General features: G+C 36.3%; 1 protein-coding gene across 1 annotated transcript in view; it reads left to right on the top strand.

Annotated features, from left to right (window-relative positions):
• The window catches only part of CABCOCO1 (ciliary associated calcium binding coiled-coil 1), a 53,055-nt gene that overhangs the window by 7,681 nt on the left and 23,335 nt on the right, over nucleotides 1-22,039 (top strand). Inside the window, exons 4-6 of the mRNA XM_027694131.1 lie at nucleotides 2,243-2,412; nucleotides 5,500-5,644; nucleotides 9,485-9,554. Of these exons, the coding sequence (XP_027549932.1) occupies nucleotides 2,243-2,412; nucleotides 5,500-5,644; nucleotides 9,485-9,554 (385 nt within the window). The remainder of the gene's footprint in view (nucleotides 1-2,242; nucleotides 2,413-5,499; nucleotides 5,645-9,484; nucleotides 9,555-22,039) is intronic.

Genomic DNA, 22,039 nt, shown 5'->3' with positions numbered 1-22,039 from the left:
GAGTGCTTGTGTCTGCTAACAAATTCTTAGTGCATTGAAAGCCAAAGGGCTGGGCCACTGGTCTAGTTTGGGAAGGAAGGGGTGGAGGGAGATATAAAATCCAACTTTGTTCCTCTTAATAGGTAACCATTTAACAGAGATTAAAATATTATTCCTGAAATATATTCTTATCCTCCTATTTGTCACTATTCTGAGGAAAAAAAAAAAAGGTCTTTTCTGGAATTCTGTTGGGTTTTTTTTAAAGAAAACTGGAAAGAAAATTTGCTACCGTCAAATAATAATAATACAAAAATTCTTTCCTTTCCTGTTTTCTCTTGCACAATAGGTCTCTTTAAATTTAGAGGAGACTGAAGTGTAAAACTACTGGAGACTAAAATGTGCTTAACAACAACGATTCGTTGTGAAACTTTCTCATTAAGAGTGTAAAGAAAAACACTGAAAGATCGTAGTCTCTTATTGTCAGCTGATCACATATATGTTTACTGTACAAGGGGAATGTAAAGTACATACTGCATCTGACTGAAAAGATAATAGTTACAGGGTATTTTATGCACTCTAAGCAGTTTAGCAGCAGCATTAAAATTTTGTTTACCGCAGTGCATCGTGTCTATTTGCAAGAGCAGTTTGAAGGCCTCAGCTAAGGTTAGAAAAGCAGAATAGATCCCATTCAGTAGGAGAATTTTGATGGCCTGCATTCCAATCTATCAGGGAGTTTTATACCACTGTCCATCTCCATACAACTTGAGCACCTTCCATGAAGAAGGAAAAAACAGTCAGGGTAACTAGGAAATCCAACTGCCCCATCACTTCCCAGTCATGTACAGACACTGTTGACAGTGACCTGCCTTACAGAATATTTAAAAGATGAGTTCTGGCATTGTTAGCAGAATCAGAGAAAATCTAAATCCCTGAGAAGCTCTGATTATGAAAACACAGAGTTGGCAGAAGCTTCAGAAAGAGAGGATATGGACTGTTTCAAACGTTGGAAAGTTCAGCTGGCCACGTTCCACTTCTATTTCAGGACACAGTTAAGTGTTTTTAACCGACTTGCATGTGTGCAGCCGTACAAATTTGTCATGGAGAACAAAGGAATACATGTTTTAAACAAAACTGATTGGATTATATGCTTTACTCTGTTAGCTATTGAGGCTTTAATTAAAAAAAGAAACTCATCTTATTTGACAGTGTATCTGTACTGTCTCCGTGAAACCCCTGAAAATCTAATGGTTCCCTACCAGTAGGTCTGGGATTAATGTCCTTCTTAGGAAGGAATTAGAAGGGGGGGAGGTTGGGAAGACTTTGCTTTTTTACAGGGGACTAAAACCGTGGTCACTGGCACCTGGATCATCAGGTATAGTTAAGAAACCAGGGATTGCTTTAATGTAAAACTTAACTACCTGAGACATGGCTTAAGTTGTACTGGAAGAACTGCAGAAAGGTCCCAGCCCCAATCCCCTCTCTTCATGTGGAAAAATGTGTGCAGTTATTATAAAAGACATAACTAATTCTGTGTTTGGATAGAGTAGACATAAATGTGTCAGCAACACATGTGGCCTCCTACATGGGAGCGTATTTTTTCATAAATTTTGCGCGTTAAAGTAACTGGAAAAATTTTCATCATGTGCCAGTAAAATAGGATGAGGCTCTTTTTGGATGTCTTGACCATTATGAAAGTGCAATTTAATTTCTAAATATTTTAGCTACTTTTGGTATGTATATATTATAATATTTGCATTAATTTTCAAATGTAGTTTTTCTTCAGAGGAAAAATAATCTTGAAATGGAAACCTTGAAACGGAAATATGATCTTATTATTACTGTAAAACTATCTCAGACTGAAAGAGTGGTAGTAGAAAGCAGAGACTAATTGTTTCATTTCATCCTACAAACAACTTCCTGATGAAACAGTTTTTTCTCTGGGATTGTCAGTGTATTTCTCTTCAGTTTTGTATTGCTATTATTCTTGTTCTTTCATTAGTCATATCGTAACATTTGAATAGTGTCTGCTGAAATCTGTAGGTCGTTGTTTACTTTTTGCAGCAGATATGTCCTCTGATCATAAATGTTTGTATTTAGAAATCGATGTAGCTAAGTTCAAGAAATGACGTATGTTATGTACATATAAATAATATAGTAAATAATACTAACAAATATTATGGATATAATTGCAAGCAGACTAAGTTAAGCTTTGGCATCTATATTTTTTAATTTCATTATGTTACTCTTTTTTTCTTTTTTTTAGAATGTTGGAAGAATTTCTGAATTTTACACGATTAAAGACATCTCGGAGAAAAGCTGTTTTAATAGATTATTACAGTGCGGGATTTTTGTGGGCTAAAGAAATGAACTTCAGTCTTACACAGCTCTCAGGATTCATGGAACTATTAAATTTCGTCTTGGAGAACATCAGTGGTAAGTATAATTAAGAACTGTAAAATAAATATCTGAAGTGGAAGGCAAGAATGTTTTCCAGTCATTGTAATAAAGTGATATTTAATTACAAATAATTGTAAAATTATTTATTTTCCTCTTGAATGTTGGCATGCTAGACCTTGTGCCTGAAAATAATTCTTATTGGCAGATATTAAAACTCTCATTAGAGAAAACTGTAGTCTTTTGAGCAGAATATCCCTCATTCTTTGTTTGTACAGTATGTGGTACAAATGGGCCAGGTCCTGAAGAGACCTTTTCTTTGCTAAGGTAAAATAAATAATAATTACAGTAGTGTGAGAGCAAGGAGCTCCTAAATTCCAATTCCAGCTGTCTCAGTGACTGACTCACTGTAGCCTTGGGCACATTTCTCTGCTGTTTGAGATATTCAGTACATCCTGTGGCATTACAGTGGGTGAATTACATTTATTTTATCCTTGGAGGTCAACTCGCAGGCAGCTTTCTATATGGCAAATGCTGCACTTCTGGCACAGAATGTATGTTAACTAAAGAGTGGTGAGGGAAGTAAACTGGCATCACTGCCGAGGATGAAAAATGACAATGAAGGGACTGGAACTCCTGTGGCTATGAGGAAATTTGCAACCAAGCTTGTAGCTTGGGTCTAGTGGGAATGAGAGAGCTTGAAAAAAATGGTAGCAGTGTCCTCTAAAACCTTCTTTTTCAGAGATCCTAATGCTTGCTTAACATTCACTTTGAAGGTGATTATGTTGAGAAAAGCCCATCCCAGAGGAAGAATGAAAGGACTCAGCAGTTCCATTCAAAGAGAAGGCAAATATTTAAAATCAAGCTCATAACAGTTATTATACTCTTTCATTGTAATTTAGTTCAAGGGCCTTTCTGACTTGGAATTTTGACAGAACATGTACGTGCTTTATGATCATTGAAATTCCAGTTGTCCTTCCTGTCTCCAATGAGAAAGTATCTTAACATATGCTAACTATATTACTATAACAATGGGGAAGAATGGAAACCTGTCAGAAATTAGTTTTATGAGGCTGTGTAATGCATGTGTACGCGACAGGCTGGTAGCACAACCAATTATTAAAGCTGACTGATGTTTTTCAGGAATGTGATCTTAGCTGCATAAAACTTTGCCAAACTTTAACTCTTTAAGATGAAATTTTCCGTGGCAGTGTCTGCCTCGGATTAATTTTTATACATAAAATTGCAGCTGATCCTGTTCAATGGGCTTGCAGACAGAGGCTGTGCGGAAAAAAAAGTATTTTGTGTCTTTTTTTTTTTTTTTAACGGCTCTAATACCCCTGTGCTTTGAGGTAACGACATGAGTTTTGGCAAGCAAAGGTTGTGAATTTGCTTTTTGCTGTTCCTGTGAAAATCCATTTGGATTTGGCTAAAATACATGGATTTTAGGGAAAGAAAATGCAGTTTTTAAGTGCTTACAGGAGTGTTCTTATATTTTCTTCACAACTAAGTTCCCCGAATAATCCATTTTATAAAATACGCTGTAGCCCAGGGCTGAGATGAATTTTCTTGTAATTACTGTTCTCAGCTGGTTCAAGTTTCAAGACCAAACATTTCAATTAAGAGCAAAACTCTAATGTCTTCTGTATTAATGACCCTTTCCTTTCCCTTCCCTGCGCTGGAGACAGGCAGCTTGGAGAATTAAACTGATTTGTCCCTAATAGCAAGACTGGCATGGAGCAGGAGGAATGGATTTAGAGGAGGGTAGTGGAAATGCATTTAAGGCTGGTAAAGGAGAAAGGAAAACTGGAGGCTTTGGTAGATTGGGAGCCAGAATGAGTTACATGATTTGATTCCTCTTTTGTACACTGAGGGTAAAGTGTTCCTTACCTCACAGAACTGTGAGAGTCTTCCCAAGGGAGGTAGTTGGGGTTGAAAATCAGGTGTGCAGAGGAAAGAGAAAATTTGGATGAGCTGGCAACAGATTTGGGTCTGGGTGATCCTGTTCTGTAGCTTTACTTCCCTACAAAGGGTGGTATTTCTGGTTCTATTGCTCTTCCTCATTTCCCATGGCTTCTATTTCCTCCACATTCTCTGCATTTCTTTCTTGCCCCTTCCATTATGGTTATTTATATTGTGCTGCTTCTCTTACTGAAAACTGAGGTGAAGTTTTCAGGCCTTTGATTACTGTACCACTAAAGGGCAAAACTATAAAGAACAAAAGTTTTATAAGTCTTCTAATTTGTTTTCTGCACAAAGAACCAAGGAGTGTATCAGTAGAGACCTAAAACAGTAAGGAAAATAAATCTATTTAACCACTGGTGGATATTTCCCCATTTTTTGCTGTAGATTTTTTAGATAAAAAACAAAAAAGTAAATTTTGTTTGAGGCTTTGTTTTTTAAACTCCCTATGGAGTGTGCAAATCAGAAAGATGAATCCTTTCTTTTTATATGTTCAGCAAACACTGATATATTTCAGATTTTCCTCTTTGTCAAGACAGTTAACAAACAGAATTTAAATTCTAATTCGAAGGTGCTTTGGCATTTAGTTTTGATTTCCAGGGTAAAAAAGTAAAGTGTAAGTATCTATTCTGGAGGGATGCAAAAATATCTTCAAGTTTGATGATACATGGAGGGTATTATGCATATTCAAGTTTAATTATGACTGTAAGCACTTAAAAAAAATTTGGTTGCACTTTTTAATATTTGTTTCTGTATTAATGGGTTATGTTGTAAGGGGCATGGTCAGAAGAATAATATTTTACAATACATAAACAGTAGTAAATTTATTTTAAAGATAAAACATACTCTGCATCTCAAATATTGGTATCATTCTGCCTGTGGTTCTCTCTGCATAGGTAAGAGGCCAAGCTGTACTATCTTGAACACCCATTATTATGATCCTTCTGTTAGGAAGGCAAATTGATGATTTTGTGATGGAATTTTAATGGACACTCTGTTGATGAGAATAATGGCAACAGAGAGAAGTATTTGACTGCTGTTGCTTTTTAAGTTCTGTCATGGCTCATAACTAAAACTTCAAGAAGTCTCATAATTAAAATGGGCCAAAAACCCCCACCCTGTCATGTTCATACATAGATTTTATTCTTTGGGATTTTTTTGCAGACAAACATATGACCTTAGGAGATAATTTAAAAGAATTGGAAAGAGCAATGGCTGAAATAGGAGAAACTGATTCAGAACAAGGAGGTGACTTAAATTTCTTCAGCATTGAGCAAGGCAAAGCAATCATTGATTACTTCATTAACAGGTATTTATTTCTACAGAATCTGTTATTTCTTATTTAAGTAATATAACACGGTGGGGAAATTACTGATAAAATTATTATTGTTGTTATTATTAAATATCAAATCATTAAATAATTCATATATTAAAAATTATTATTAAATTGCTGTTATTTAACTGGATGTGTTCCTACTGTGCCAACATACTGCACAGCTCAAACCTTAAACCATTAAAAAGAAGAGAGAATATGCAAGTAGCAGTAAAGATCTAGCCTCAGATGTCAAAGCCCAGAAAATAAATTTAGACTGGAAGTTTATCAAACTGTAAGATTCTGCTTAAAATATTCCTTCTGGGTTTTGTTTTGAGTAATAAAAGGAAACCATTAGAATGGTATATGGAGAATATTCTTCGTTTGTTTTTAAAACATGCTACTTTTAAATTCCATCTGAATAGAATTTTAGGTCTTGTCTATAACTCTAAAGTATTTGTCTGGCCTTGACAGCTGTAGTGGACTTTTTAAGTGATTTAAAGTTTTTTACTTTACAGAAGTGAAACTTAAGGCTACAATCATATGAGTCATAAAAATGTTGCATTTCAAAATCAGCAAAAGATGAACAGTTAAGAAGTTGCTCTTGTAATACGTGCTCATATCCTGTCCTGCATCTGTAGCCCTTCAGCCCATTTTTTTACCTGAATGGTGGTTAGGGGGCATTTGTGGCAGATGGGCATAAAAACTGAGTGAGATCATAACTGATCTGTACATAGATTTGTTGGGAATTATCAGACTGTTCTTTTGCTAGGAAAAGTTTAACATGTCAAAGAGGGTTTTTTTTAGAGTGTTTTCCTGAATGCAGAAAAGTATTTCCTCTTGAAGACAGGCAAAAATATTAGAATAGTTGTGAGCCTTTCAGTTGGATTCAGACAGGAGATTTAAACCCATCACAGGCAATTTGTCTTACAACTGGCTATGAAATTTGTCTCTTTCTCCTGCTCTCTGATTTTTTTCTGTTGCTTCTTTTTCATGGAAAATACAAAAAAACTTCAGGTTCTTCCCTTATGAAATGGGAACATCTCTTTAAATCTCAAATTTCTGTAGTCAAGGCAAAACCATGTCCTGCCAAGTACTAGCCCTTAACTAAAAGGAAACTTGGCATTTGAGATGTCTCACTCAACTTCTTTTACTTCTCCCTTCCTGTCTGTGTCTTTTGTGTATTTATATGGAACAAATGTTCTCTCCAAACAGCATGTCTATAGCTCTTTTGTAAATTATCCATTGAGAGATATCTTGTCCATGAAGTAATTCCTTCACAGTCACAAGAATTTCATCCGAGAGATTAGGTGCTCCATCCTTCTACCACCAAAGTATTAAATGGGCAGGAATACAATCGCCACAAGATTTTTGCAGCAGAATGGTATTTTGGCTGCCAGATTTGTGTTTGTATGTTCAAACTGCTCAGTTTATTACAAATGCGTGCTGTTGCAAGGTCATGGATATACACACAAGCACTGAAATGTGTTGTGTATGTCCAGTTTATGCATTCCATTATTTCAGTCATTGGAATATTTTTTCCCAAATAAGAACGGAATCAGCAAACTTACATGGGTGTACTTTGAACTTTGTGAACTGAAAAATAGGTTGACTGAGTTTTATTACAATTCAAAATTAATGTATCACTTCAACATTTTTTCTTGTTTTATTTTAAATGATAGGCCTATACCTTTTTTTTTTCCATTCAAGACAGTATGACATGTTGTAGTTCAGATCACATTTTTACAGATGAGCTCTAAACCCATGAGATTTATAATGGAAACAGGGACAAATGCTTAACTACATTGGCACAAACTGTGCAGCAACTATAATGACACCTTCAGGTTTGGTGGAAGGTGACAGTTATCATCTTTTTATCTTGTCTCCTTGGGCAAACACACATCAACATAGCTCTTGACATTTTCTTTCAGGAAGCAGTGGAGCTGGGGAAATATGTCATTGTTAATCACCTTCAGATTCTGCTATGACATCATAAAAGGGTCTATTCTTAATCTTACTTACACAAGCAAAATTTTTTTGTGTAATTGCTAAAAACACTGGTATGGAATTTTTTAATTGTTCATAACAGATAGAAACAAAAAAGCATTTTCTATAATATCGATAAAATAAAGAAAACCATAGTGCTTTTTCAAAATAAACACTGATGTATAATTTACGTGATTTGATGTAAAGAGCGTTAGATGGAGGAATTCTTTCCTTGATACAGGGTTAGGAGTGCCAGGTTGAACAGAGTTCTGTTTAAAAATAAAAACATAAAATTCAGAAATGCCAAATATAATTACTTGTATTTTGGGGGGATATTATAAATTACTTGTACCTGTAACATAATCCATTAAGAATATCATAATACATTTGGAGGGGAAGGGAAAAGGACCTGATTTTTAGGTACTGTAAATCTGGCTCATTTCCAAACCACTGGAATAAGTAAAAGAAAAAAGTCTGAAAAGCTGTTTTCTGTCAATGCAGTTGGAAAGATGTATGACATTTTTCTTGTGTGTCTGTGATGTTCATGAAATATTTTGTTGTCTTTTTTTCAAGTAGTCCCCGCTAAAATTTTGCCAAATAATAGATGTGTATGTGAGGGGACGTGTATTTCCATAAATTGGTGTGAGTCATTTCCAGGTTAAGTCCTGAAGTCTGTTTAAACATAATTTCTATATCCACTGAAACATGTCAAAAATTCTCTGGTGAAGTGCTACAATAAAAAGGTACTGCAAATGAAATGGCAAATACTGTAAGAACTTAATTAATTGCCTGTGTGTTTTGGGTTTGGGGGAAGGGAGCCTGTAGCTGATGGTAGCCAAACTTCTGCAGGCCTTGCAGGTACCAAGGCAAGAGGCATTGCTGACCCACCAGTGGCTCTCTTAAGAGAAGAACCTGTGTCCTGTCCCTAGCCAGAAAGCACAAGAACCACTTAACAGATGTTCCCTGCAAATATTGCTGTAGTTTTCATGGATACATCAGGCAGGAGTGTGATAAACTTTTGGAATCGTCCGTCAGCCTGGACTTGCTATGGAATCATAGAGCTGTGTTTTAAATTGTGTGCCAAAATGATGTGACAGAAGCCAGAAGTTCTCTATCATGATTTTAAGAGGAGAAGTAATTGTAACAGATGGACTGTGACAAACAAAACCTTTGATTAAACAAATGCCATATCATTGATCATTAGAAAAGGAAACAAGGAAAATTATTTAAAACACGTGAAAAGGAAAACCATACATGTTTTAAGGAAGATAAATACTTTGGGCCATTGAGAAAGTCTATTTAAAGTTACTTCTGTTGTAATACACAAAACTGCTGTGTGTCAATCTAGTTTTTTAGTTTGTCTTTGAGGAAATACTAAGCTGATTTTGCAAAGTGACCTTGAGAGAATAAATGCTTCCATTCTTTATTGTTTTGGTGTTCTAAGATCAAACTTGCTCCCTGGACTGGCAGCCCATCCCAGAATCTGAAAGTTGATTTGGCTTTGTTTCCCTCTTGTCTGCTATTGCTGATATTAAAGGCATAAGTATCCTGGTGATAAGTGTTTCAGGAATTACTTTTTTCAGAGTAGAACTTTGTCTTCTCAGACTTCAATTTTGTAAGGACTAAGTGGATGTATTTTTAAGTATCATACTGCATTTTCTACAGCCATGTGATAGTATATTCTGCAAACTAAATATGCTGCGTGTTGTACCTGAAGTTAAACAACGGGTTCTTTTTAGAATTTGGAGTATTACCACGCTGGAGGGTAACCCTTACTTTAACAAAATTTGTAATATTTTTATCTTTCCGAAGATTTACAACTGTAATAGTCTGTATTCTCTTGTTTTTCAGCTTATTTAAATACTATAGAGTGTATGAATTCCTCTTCCAACATCCTAGAGGACTTGAGTTAAGTGATGAGGTGAGTCATTTATATAGATGGAACTCATTATGCAGAGTTATTTAACGAGTGCACCCTGGCATATGTTTTATATTGCTCAAAGCAACTTCATGTCAACATTACTACGTTACTAACGTAAAATGGCTGATTAAAGAACACAAGTTAGATGTTTTGATCCTCGTATTCAAGATTAATTTTGGATTTCAAAAAAGTGTAAATGCACTGCTTGGTTAAGCTGTTAGTTGTGTTAAATCAGGAACACTTTTGTGTATGTATTTATAAGTTGATGCATGTAATTTGAATTAGCAATGCATGAGCCTGGTTCTATTTTAAAACCAGCAATCAAAATCAGAAGAGGTTGCGTACCAAGCCCAGTCTGACCACAGCCCTAATATTTATGTATGCATGTGTATGTACAGAGTTTGGCTTCTGCTGTAGCCACAACAGTTAATTATACTGACTGTAAAGAAACAAGCAAGCTAGAAATTGAGCATTTTGAAAGCATTCAGTTAATAGCAGTGAGGTGGCTTGACTGTAAACTTTGTCATGTATTCTGACTTGCATGTGAAAAAATACATAGGAAAATGTGTCGAAGCAGGATGTGGCCTTTAATCAAATGGACAGATTCAGTTAATCAAATAAACCTTTCTTTGGCCTCACTGTGACTTTTGAGGATATATGTTACAATACATTGAAAAATATTTACATTTTAAATTTGTATGAGGAGACAACTGATTGCTCAGAGAGGCACAGTAGTGAAATTTTTTTGATGGCACTTATATTTTAGCTTATCAGTACACAGTGAAGTTAAAATTAATGCACCGGGAAATTTTCTTTACACTTTGAGCTGGTGGTTGGACTCCGTAAATGATGTGGGATAATTTCTTTCTGTGTTGCTTTTAAATAGCCGTATTATAAAAGAGGACTTTTCTTGACATGGATGCAAATATTTGGAAATTTTTCTTATAATTTCTAAGGTGGGATGAAATTCCAACTATGATGCAATCAGTGACTAAACTGTCAATACATAGGTGGAGCAGGATTTAAGAATTACTATATTAGAGTGGGTGTTTTATATTAGCTACTCAGATCAATGGGTGGTTAGCACTTCCTAACTGGTAAAATTGATTTTAACGAGGCTTTGATTAAGTAATTCTTGTGTAAATTTGGGTAATATATCATATCAGTTTTAAACTAGAGTAAAAGAAACATGTCTGTGTTTTCCTAAAACCCATTTGTGGTGGGTGAGATCAGCACAGGCAGTCCCAGCCACGGAAGGGTGGTTGCCCTGCACAGGTGCTGGGGAGCACCACCTCTGCTGAGGGTACCACCTCCTCCAGGGAATGGCAGAAATGGATTGCTGGGAATGACTTGGGTGAAGATCCATCAAAGCAACAAGTGCCATCTACAGTTATAACTGTCACAAAAGCCTGCAGACAGTTTTTAGCCATAACTCCTTTATGGCCATTTCTTACCTATGGCGGCACTTCAGTTTAATCCATTTTGTATTCTGAGTTACATGGCAGAGAGCTTTTAATTTGTCCAACCACACTCCAACACCCAAGAAAATCAATGGTTATATTCTGCTAGAGTCTATTTTGATAGGGTGATGCATTGTTCTTCAATAAGTAACAGTTGAAGGCATTGAAGCTGCACATACAAATTTATGGCATTATTTGTACTTGCTTTATGTGTTAAAGTGTGATGAGAGGTGAATTCAAGCTCTTTTGCTACAACTTTGTTATATTTAGAAATGCTTATGCATAAAGGAGAGCAAAACTTCTGTATTTCCAGTCCCTTGGAGGAGCAGCTCAGACCCTGAGGAGTTGGTGGGGCTGCCATGGTTTGGTGTGTGTTGCTGTGGCAGGAGCACACCTGGAGTCACCTGCTCTGCAGTGGATCTGCTCAGGGAACAGGAGATCCATTGGGATCTCTCTGTGCTGAAAGTAGACAGTAAATCTGTGCTGAAAAGCTGACTGCAGTCCTGCCATGTAGACCAATGTCTTACAAAAAAAGAAGGCCACTCCAGACAGCACAGCCCACAGCTGGATGTGATCCTGACGTTGAGTGCAATTAATGTCTAAAAAGTTTTCTTTTAGCTCCAGCAATAAAAGCCTATTCTTTTGGAACAGGGCACTGTAAATTGTAATGGCCAGATTTGTCCAAATAGCAAGAACCACGGTGTTCCAAGAGCTTAATTACAGTATTATCTCCTTTTGCAAATGAACACTTTGAGACAAGTCAGTGAAATGACTTGCTTCAACAGAATTGATTTGCTTCCACTGAAATGGCTTTAGCTCAGTGAAATGTGTGCCGAAAATATTACCTACTGAATAAAAGCCCAACAGCCTAACGAGAAGAGCTGCTCCTTTAAAAGAGATGCAGCTACAACAAATAAAAGCCGTACTCGGTGTTTTAATGGATATCCTTTCAGAGAAACCGCAGTGTGTGTTTTCCAGAGAAATCTTATAGCGATGGGTTGTAAACTCATTGGAATTTTTTTTTTCTCTAGCACAGGCAATTATACAGTGTTCTCAATCAGGTTTCCTTTTTGATCTTTCACTGCAGTTATTTCCAAATGACCCTGTCATTTCCTGTGTAGAATAAAATCAGACAAGAAAAGGGAAATGACTCAAAAGTCAGATTATGCATACAATATCTGTGCCTGTGCCACTTAACAAAATTTAAGTTATTTAAATGTAGCACATAATTAGTGGAGCTTCACAATCTGATTAATATTCTGCATTTGATGCAGCTAGCATAATGGAGCAACCTTTGTAAAATACAGACACTTAAAATACAGTGTTTAAGTCTTTAAAAAAGTAACAAATGCCTAGCTAATTTAAATATATTTTTTTCTTGCATTGGCTAAAGCCTTCAAACCCCAAACTGCCTGAGGTGATCATATTGCCTAGGAAAAAAAAGGTTAAAACAGAAAGACATGAATGCTTGGTTAGATGATAAAACACACATCACACTTCTAACCTACTTTGACAGTATTTAAAATTTAAAACTTGCCTTTCCAGTTATCAAATCCCTTACTTCTCCTTCGTTCCAGATCTACAAAGACCTATATATTATGTATGCATGAATACCTGTTAGAAAACATGACGGTACAAGGAACTGCTGAGAAGTGTTAAGATTGCCAAGTAAATTTATTGCTTTTTTTCCTGTTACTATTATGAGCAGTTCCCCCTATTTAGAATGATTACAGAAGAAGCTGTGCTTTAGCTGTTCTCTGGCTGTGATCCAAAATAAAATGCATATAGTGCTAACATACCAGGATTCTTCAGAAATATTGTTGTTAAAGAGGCTGTTTTTTTCCTTTCGCCTGTTCTGGAGGTTTTGCTCTCTTGCTGTGATTTAGTGCACCTATATTAGCCTGCAATTTCAAGGAAAGCAAAAGGACTACAGACTAAATCTTGATGTGCAGGGATTCAGTGGAGCAATTCCTATTAACACATGTCAGATCTTATAACAAAGGTTTAAATTGTTAATACATGAATTGCGTAGAAGTTTTTATTCTTTTCTATTTCTATGTTCAGTTAATTTATTTTGCTCTGATAGGATGATATATTACAGCACATCTTGTAATTTTTTTCTCACATTTACAAATTGTACCTTATACTGCAGTTCATGTTTTTTGCTGCTCTCTGTTGTGTATTTTTGGATGGAATGAGGCTGAGGTCTTTTGGGATTATGTCTGCTTTGAAACATTTCCTAATAAAAATAATGTGGTTGGTAAATCTAGTTTTATTCCTAGTTGCTTTAGCCAGCCTGATGGAGTAATCTGCTATTTTATGGCCCAGATGACTAGCTAAGTTTGACTTCTTGAAATAGTAGCGTACAATGTAATTTTCTTTAGAGATGTCATAGTGGGTCAGGTTGCAATAAAAATATCAAAGATTAAGTTTAATGGCAGTGCAGATTCAGTATTATAGCAGTCACTAGATATCATCCTCTGTACTTAGAGTTCCAAAACAGTTTCCATTAATGCCTTCTTTCCATGTACTCCTTACTTTCTGAAATATTAAGCTTTTGGACCATGTCTGGTCGTTATCCAATTGTGGGTTGGGTTGTTTTCTGTTTTTTTTTAAGTTTGAACAAAATCCCTTCTGTGTTTGAATTTAAAGGGGCAAATAGGAAGAATATATTATTTGAAAGCTAATAAAGGGTGTTTTCTTTTTCTGATGGCAAAAGTCCTGAAGTCTGGGACTTGACTTTGATATGTAATCATCATTAGGTGTTGCATATTTGGATTAGTTAATCAATCATTGTTTAAACAAATTTGCTCAATGATTTCTTGAGAACTGCATTTTAAAGATCTGTGAAAACAGAACATTTCCATAAGCGTATCAGTTCACACTTGAGAGAGACTCATTCCCCAGCTAATGGAGTGCTTTTCAAAGCCTGGGGGTTTCAGATATTTGTAATGCTTAAAAATCAGTGAGTTGATTTTCTGTAGCTTTGTTTTGTAAATATCACCATGGCAAAGGCACCAAGAGGAGCGTAGGACTGGAAGGGATGTCTTCAATTGTCAGCTCTACTGCCTCTTTCTCATAGGGAAACACACATAATTCTCTTGAGAATCTTGTCAAACTCCAGTTTGAAAAGTTAACTTTTTTTGTCTTTGCTCTGCCAGTTAGAAAACTGCCCTGGTGCCTGGTTTCTGTAATGGTTATAAAACTTCAATTTCTAGTCTGAGTGTATTCATGACGAGCTTATGTGCATTTGTCCTTGTGCCAATTTGTGCCAGTATTGACCTTTAGCTCTCATTCCATCCCCAGTGTTTATTTTTCTGGTGTATAAAGGGGCAGCAATCTTATTGTCAGCCTTCATTTAACTAGACTAGAAAAGCCAACCTTCTCTAATCTTTGCTTTCAAGGTAGACTTTTGATACATATATTCTTCCAAAGGTACCAGCCTCTAGTCATCCTGTTGGCCTTTTTCTATAATTGTTCCACTTTAAATCAGTTTTGTTTGAACATAAGTGACCAAACTGACATAATATTGTTGCTGAGATAAAAGCAAGGCCTTGTAAAATATCAATAGTGCTTTCTTTTCCTCTGCTGGGAATAACCTACATGATAGGTACTAGAAGCACATTTTATACCTGTATCATGTGGCTGCCTCGTTATACATCTGCTATTTTGCTTCTCCTTTATTACTGTATTTTCCAGCTGAGGTACTCCCAGTGCACAGTAGGTTTTAAAAAAATTATGTCCCCACAATGTCACCTCCCAATTTGTCATTGAATACAAGAGTGAATAGTCTTCAAGGCCATTCAGTCCCATCTGTATGATATTCCTGCCCGCTCATGAATTGATCATGTCTCTCACATTGCTTTTGTCTAGAAAATTAGTTATTTAATAAACTATGAAATTAGTCTGGCATCATGTATCTTTGATAAACCGATGTTGTGTTACATTCCATTTCTCTTTCATTTCCATGCTCTTATTTATTTTTTCCTTCAAAACAAGTTCCTCAAACCTTTACTGCTATGAAGATCAAAACTACAGTTTCAGGAGTAGGTTCATTATTTTGTGATTATGAATGTTTAAAACTGGCAAACTGGTACTTGGTCTTTTGATGTCTGAGGGGAAATTTTTGATATCCATTGCAGAAGAGTGTCATACCCAAGACAGGATTACTGAAATAAGCAGCTGCAGAGCCAGTGGGTTTTGTGACAAAAATCACGGATATCAAGATGACCTTGAAGCTTTGCTATGGCTATAACCAGAGAGATCTTGAAGGACTTGTGATTAGTCTGACTGAAAAATGGAGTCTGTTGGAATTGTATGCAGTATTACTTCAAATATTTAAGCATATCTTGCACAATAGAAACTACCTTTGTTTTTCAGAGATTGTTGTTGTTATACTCATTTGCCAGCAGGGGAAATACACTGGCCTTTAGCAGTTACATTTCCATGTAGGTCACATGCTGATGGTCTTCTACAGCAATTTTAATGTTCCTGAGTTTTGGTAGCTGAACTGCATTGCCCTGAAAGACTGTGAGAGCTCCAGGGAGCTGGTGGAATTCTTAAGCCAGTGCTGAGTACTTTTACAATGCTTTAGAGAATGATTAACAAAATATTTTTTAAATTATTTTCTTAGGAAACATCAAATACAAAACAAAACCTGCTCTTTAACTCAGTAACATGCGTGAAGTCACGAAAGAAGAGAATTCAGGCAGGAAAACTGCCAAATAGCTGACATAGGCTATGCCTTCAGTTTGCTGAGCACGATGGTTCTGACTCAGCCAGCCTTTAAACAAGCGCCTCTTTTTGAGAAATTCGGAACTTTAATTTCAATGGACCTATTCACCATACACAGAGTTAAACTGAGAAGTGACTGGGGTCACATTGTTCAGCACCCTGGAGGATGAAAAGCTAAAGACACTGGAAAAAAAAAAAGAAATTGAAGCCCATCATAACTTTTTAGTTCATTTGACAAAGCATCACATTTTTTGACTGTATCATGTTAAATAAGAGAGAGAGGAAAAAAAACTTGAATTCTTGGCATGAAAACATTTCTGGAACTGTGCAGGAATTAATATATACACAGATGTGCTCTATGGGTTTTTTCATTATTTATTTAGAAAGAGGCTTGATTTCTGTGTGTGTGTGTTTGGATGCATGTAAACATACATAGTTGTGATAATGGCCCTAATGACTTGTTTATTTGCTGGAATGCGGGTCAACTAGGAATTGCAGGCTTTAACTGAGGGACAGTCAGTATGTTAATGACAGCATGTTTCTGCTATTCATCAGAATATTCTACAATCCAAATGATTAAGTGCTATATCAGAAGACTAGAGCACATGTTTAAAAATAGTTATCAATCAAGATGTAAATTTTAATAGAAGCCATTGAGATTGGCAGAAATGTATTGACTTGGATGAATTTTAAAGTGGTTAAGCAAAGTAACTGAAGGCAGACTATTAGGGTATGAATTTTGTTTTACTTTTCTTGTATTCCTGAATAGCTCACTCTGTTGATGCCCTTTGGGAGTTCTACTTGTTTTACTTGACCAGCATAAAACAAAGTACTTGGAACTGAGCAAAGATGAGTAATTTTGTTTCATAGAAGATTCTAAGATTTTTGCAGTTTGATTTAATTCCAGTTTAAAACAGAAAAATAAACACTTTTAACAGAATTGCTGTTCTTACATGTCTGTGTTTAAACTCCCTGACACCAAAGCAGTGCTCTTAAAGACCTTTTCAGAGCCCAGGCTCCATCCTGGTGCCACAGAGTGTAGATGGCTCTGCAGGAGCAAAGTCTGCATGATTCTGGGATCTGTGGTGTGCCCTCAGCTTTCCCTAAGGGATGTTATTGGGGAGCCAGGAATCGAGGAAATGGGTTCTAGGTCAGCCAACATGGCAAACTGTTGAAAGAGCTTTGTACATGAGCTGGTGAGAGCCAGGTAGGCTGCTGCTGGCATGTTGGCAGGAGGTTATTTGCACGAACTCCATCCTCACTTTTAGGTAGTTCAAAGAACATTTGAAAGGAATCTGCCAAAAAACAAAACAAAACAAAACAAAAAAACCCCCAAAAACAAAGGGACACATTTTATTTTGAACCCAATGTATTGTCTGCTGCAGGATGATGCTGTTTTCAGTGTTAAACTCTTCCATGTGACATAGCAGGGATCAAGGAGTTATTCAAGAAGGTGCCACATTTCATTTATATTTTGCTGGTTCAAATTTAGATGCCTTTTTTTAAAGTTATTTGCCAGAAGGTACCAAAATGGTACCTGCTGGTCCAGCGTAACTTACTGTAGACTGGTTTTCCAGAGCAATTGCCCTATTTTCAAAATTTCCAGCATAATTTTTGTTAATTGGCAAACAGATTCATGAACTTATGCTACAATGAACAACTATTTTTGTATCCCCTACCTTTGTCTGCAGCTTTTCATCATGTTGAAGATTAAATTGTATTCATAAAAGTATCTGTGGAATGGGCAAGTGATGTGATATTTCATGGGAATGTATCCCCATGGGTGAATAGTTATGTATCAAATTCATACATCTTGTGACCTTATGTTATGAATAACATGTTGACCTTATTCATATAAATAAACAGCATGACATTTCTTTACTGTGGTGATTTATAATCAATATACATTTTAATAAATTTTTATTCCTTTAGTTGATGTTACGAGGACAAATGTAATCCAAGTCTAAATAATACAAGTTTTGCAATCCTTTAAAGTTCCTTTTTAAAATGCACCGGAAAGTTTGCATGTCTTCTAATTTCACCTTGAATTTTACAACTTGTCATAAGATACAACATAAAGTATTTCTGCTCAACACTGAATATGATGTATTTGCATTTTTAATTCATAAAAGTTATTTTGATTTCCTATAAATATGCTAAGCTCAGCAAAATGTGGTGTTACTCTTTAGAAAGCTGAGTTTTATAGGATGTCTGGTTGGTATGTGAGGTAACTTATATTGCTACTTAGGCTTACATTTAATAAACCTTAGCTAGGAAAATTGTTTAAATTTCAAAGAAAAGATAATAAATAAAACGAGGGCATAGAATATTAATGTGAACTGTGCCTTTATTTTGTTAAAGCATTCAAAGTTAAATAGTGGTGGTCTGTTAACAATCTAGGGCTATTTGGCAAGTCTCTAAACTTACTCAATAATCAAAACATAAAAGGACAATGGAAACTTTTCACAATAAAAGAAAAAGGAGTTGAGTACAGAAACCAAACAAATTATTCTCTGCTTTTTCTTGGTAAGGAGGTGAACTTTATAGGAAGGGCAGCAAGCTCTGAGTTAGGGTTGCCTTTTCCTGTCTTTGTTATAAATTACATCTGTCTGTGAAGAATCCTCTCCAGTTATTTCGTGCTTCATGGCTACGGGGGAGGTGTGCGTGTCTATCTGGAATGGGGCAGAGAGAGACAGACTGTGGGGGAGCCTTCTTTTCATTTTACTGGTTTGTTTTTCACTTAGGAAATGGCAATTCTAAGCATTAATTTGCCTTGCTTACTAAATATACAGATGGATAAAATTCCGAAGATCCCAGCTGTGTAAATAGAATATTAAGAAAACAACTGTTTTCTTCAGCATTTGTATTATTTGTTCTTTGCAGCTTGCTAGACTTCTGAAAGACTTCGACATCGTTTAACTTCAATGTAATAATTCAAAATGTGTTTATTAATGGCTTGAATGAGGAAAACATTTGACAAAGGGATGGACTTTATCCAAAGCATAATGCTTGATTTTTTCACGAGAGTCTGAATACACTGCAGCAATATTGTAAGGCACCAGAAATATGGGAAGGAGCTGCCAAATGGTGCTGGAAGCCATGTACATACTTGGGTGTAGTGTGCTCTCCCTCCACCTGGTGAGCACCCAAAGAGAACAAGCTGAGGTAGCCCATGTATGACTGTGCAGATAGGAGAGAAAAGGGCCAGAACCAAGTCCCTATGCTATTTGTTTGAACCTAAGACTTCATTATGTATTTCCAGCATTGCACTCAGAAAACCAGCATTGAATAGGTAGAATATACTGTGTCTCCCTGGGGTGGGCTTGAAAAGACGGCAGCTGGAACCCTTTGGTGTGTTTCATGGTTAAGATTTTTATCTGAAGTAGTTTATGGTTTGGCTTCCCATTTGCTCTGTTGAAAATTTGGTAGTGAACTCATCCTGAAACTCCTCTTGATCAAGTTAAAGCAGAGAAAAGGAATACTTAATTATTTATACTTAATGTTTACTTTTTCACACTTATGAGAGTGGGCAGACTCTTTGGCTGACTTTAAGATGGTAAGGTGGTGAGAGTTTGTCTTTTTTTTTTTTTTTCCCAAGCTGATTTCATCCTCCCATTTTGTCCTTGTCTCAGACTGCAAAGCCTTTGCCAGAGCCTGTGTGGGTTCTGCAGTTACATTGCTGATGGTGCTGAGTCCAGGATAAAACCCAAATAAACCCAGATGTTTCCAGCTGAAATACATCAACTTTCTGCTCTCCACTTTTATGACAAGTGGTCCTTCTGACCTTTTTGGTTGGTTCGACAAGAATCCAACAACATTGTAAAAACATATTGCAGAAAATATTCTTACTACTCCCACAGCACAGAACATTCTGCATCAATTACGTGGTAATACACCTCTAATTATTTTCTTAGTGTTAGAATTCATGAGCTTGGTAAAAGTTTTATTGTCTCCGTTCTATTCAAATAACACTACGCAAAGAACAATGTCTGCTGTGCAGTTGCTCTGTAGTTTATTTTGACTGTGCATCTCAAATTTGGCTTGTGAACACAGTCTAAGGAAATGGCATAGATTCTAAGAGATAAAGACGAATGTTGTGTGCTTCATTTATAGGAAGGCCATCCAAATATGGTCTCAGAGTTGTAATAACATCCTGTGCTTGAGAAGTCTTGAATTTTGGATTGATCAAGGCTGTGGACACGTTTCAGGCACTAACAGGCTGGAATTCAGGTCTACCTCTTTAGATGTACTGAATGTTGTGTGTTATTAATACATTGCAACCATCAACAATGTGTGTGGTACTGTGGTTTAATAAAATGGAGGAGGGCTAGGGATGTTCCTTGGAGATTATTCTACTTTGAATATCTGCCTCACATTCTCTCAGAGTTTTTCTTAGCATTCATTTTGTATTCGTGACACCCGCTTATCATTTTTGTCTCTGTCTGTTATACATTTAGAATCTTAATGATTTTCTTTTGTTCTAAGGAAGATACCGTGCTAGCTTTTTGTATTCCTCAGGAGTTAGGATGTAGTTGAAGATTTACATTTGGAGAAATGTTAAATTACCTGTCATGATCGTATTCCCACTGAAGTATTGAAAGGTTTTACCCTCACTTAGGCTTGCCATGGTAAGACTATTTTCAAATGTTACCATTACTGTTGTCCCGGCAGGTCTAGACTAAAAGAAAGTGAGGGCTAGAGTCTAAGTTGCTGACTTTTCTCTTTATGTTTTTTGTTTTGGTTTGGGTTTTGGTTTGTTTTTTTTTAAATAATCCTACTGATGGTCCATTGTGGTGCCCTCCGAGGCCTGCAGTGTCACAATGGCCCTTGGGCACCTGAGGTACCAGTGTCACACAGCCCTGGCAGTTCCCTGGAAACACGCCTGCCCTGGAGTCTCTTGGCATTGTGTGCATCCTGGTATGTAACTGGGCACTGAACCACTCATTTCTGTTCAATAATCATGTTCTGTTTGAGAAATCAAGCAATTGTCAAGGCGGAAGTAAGGAGCCAAATGTTACTCGTTTTGCCGTGATTTTGTCTTTTGTCCCTCCTTCTTGCTCGCAAATACAACTCCCTGAATTACTGACTGTAAAATTAATCTCGTTTTCTTTGCAACCCTGGCACAGCCAAACACAATAGGAGAAGGTAAAGACAGGATTTCAGTCTTATCTCTGTGTGTTTCTGAACTACTGCTGGTTTGACTTCAGTTCCTACTCTTGTTATTCATACTGGTTTTATTGCAGTATATTTAATTGTCTCTTTGTTCTGATCAAACCGCAGTTAAATGGATAAATAATAAAAGAAAGAGGGTACATAATCAAATTACCAGGAATAATTTGGTCAGTCCAAGCATTACTGGAACTTTGTAGTGAGAAAGAGCAGGGCTTTGGTATGAGTCAAAAAGGCCAAGCGTTTAAAACTGACAACACAAACACATTGCTACATTGGCACATCTTTGTGAATTTAAATTACAAATTATTGTGTATAATCAGAATCAGAGCAACTGAAAAATCATACAGCATGGATAGACTTTATTAATTTTGGATACAAATGACAGGCATTAGACAAGCTTAGAAATCTGACAGACCAGGAGAATCTTAATATTTGACAAGTGCAAGATAAAATGAGAATTTGTCTTGTGGATTGCTGGGGTTTTTTTCTTTCATAGTAGCAGGAACATTGCAGAAACTAATAAGCAGCAAACCATATGGATTAGCATAAAATGTAGGAATCTGCAGTAAGGGATCTTGTTTAGGTAACAGGAAAGTTTAAAGACTGCATTAAACGTCATCAGGACATGGTGGGCTGTGGGTTGCTCTGGAAGCTGGAAATTAGGCACTAAAGTTTTTCAGAGGTCAGCTGCCATTTTAATACATTTACTGTTTTGCAGACTAGATTATGAATTGTTCTCATTTCATTTCGTAGTGAACAAATACAATTAAAAAGATAAACCTGCTTTCTTCCCTAACATTTATCTGTTAGCATACTAGCAATTTTAGTAGCAAAATAAATTGCTTGATCAGCTAAATATCAATAACTCTAACCTATACAGACATAGAATTTGATTATTTTTTTTTTAATTTTCATATTCTCTTTCCACCAAATCAGTTGGGGAAGAATGGATGCAGAGTAAAGAAAAAGTAACATGACTGTTAGCAAACTAAACCCTGCTCAGTGGCATTCAGTTGTATGAAAGGTCATTTTTTATAGATTTGTGCCACTTACAGGATTCTGTGGGTCAAGTCTGGTAAAATCAGTATGCCAGGGGAAAAATTAAAGGTGCTCAGTAAG

The sequence above is a fragment of the Neopelma chrysocephalum genome, unplaced genomic scaffold (genome assembly GCF_003984885.1).
Source record: "Neopelma chrysocephalum unplaced genomic scaffold, ASM398488v2 Primary Assembly neopelma1_96, whole genome shotgun sequence".
Classification (NCBI taxonomy): Eukaryota; Metazoa; Chordata; class Aves; order Passeriformes; family Pipridae; genus Neopelma; species Neopelma chrysocephalum.
Note: the sequence above shows the minus strand (reverse complement) of the source record. Positions and strands in the feature narration are given on the sequence as shown.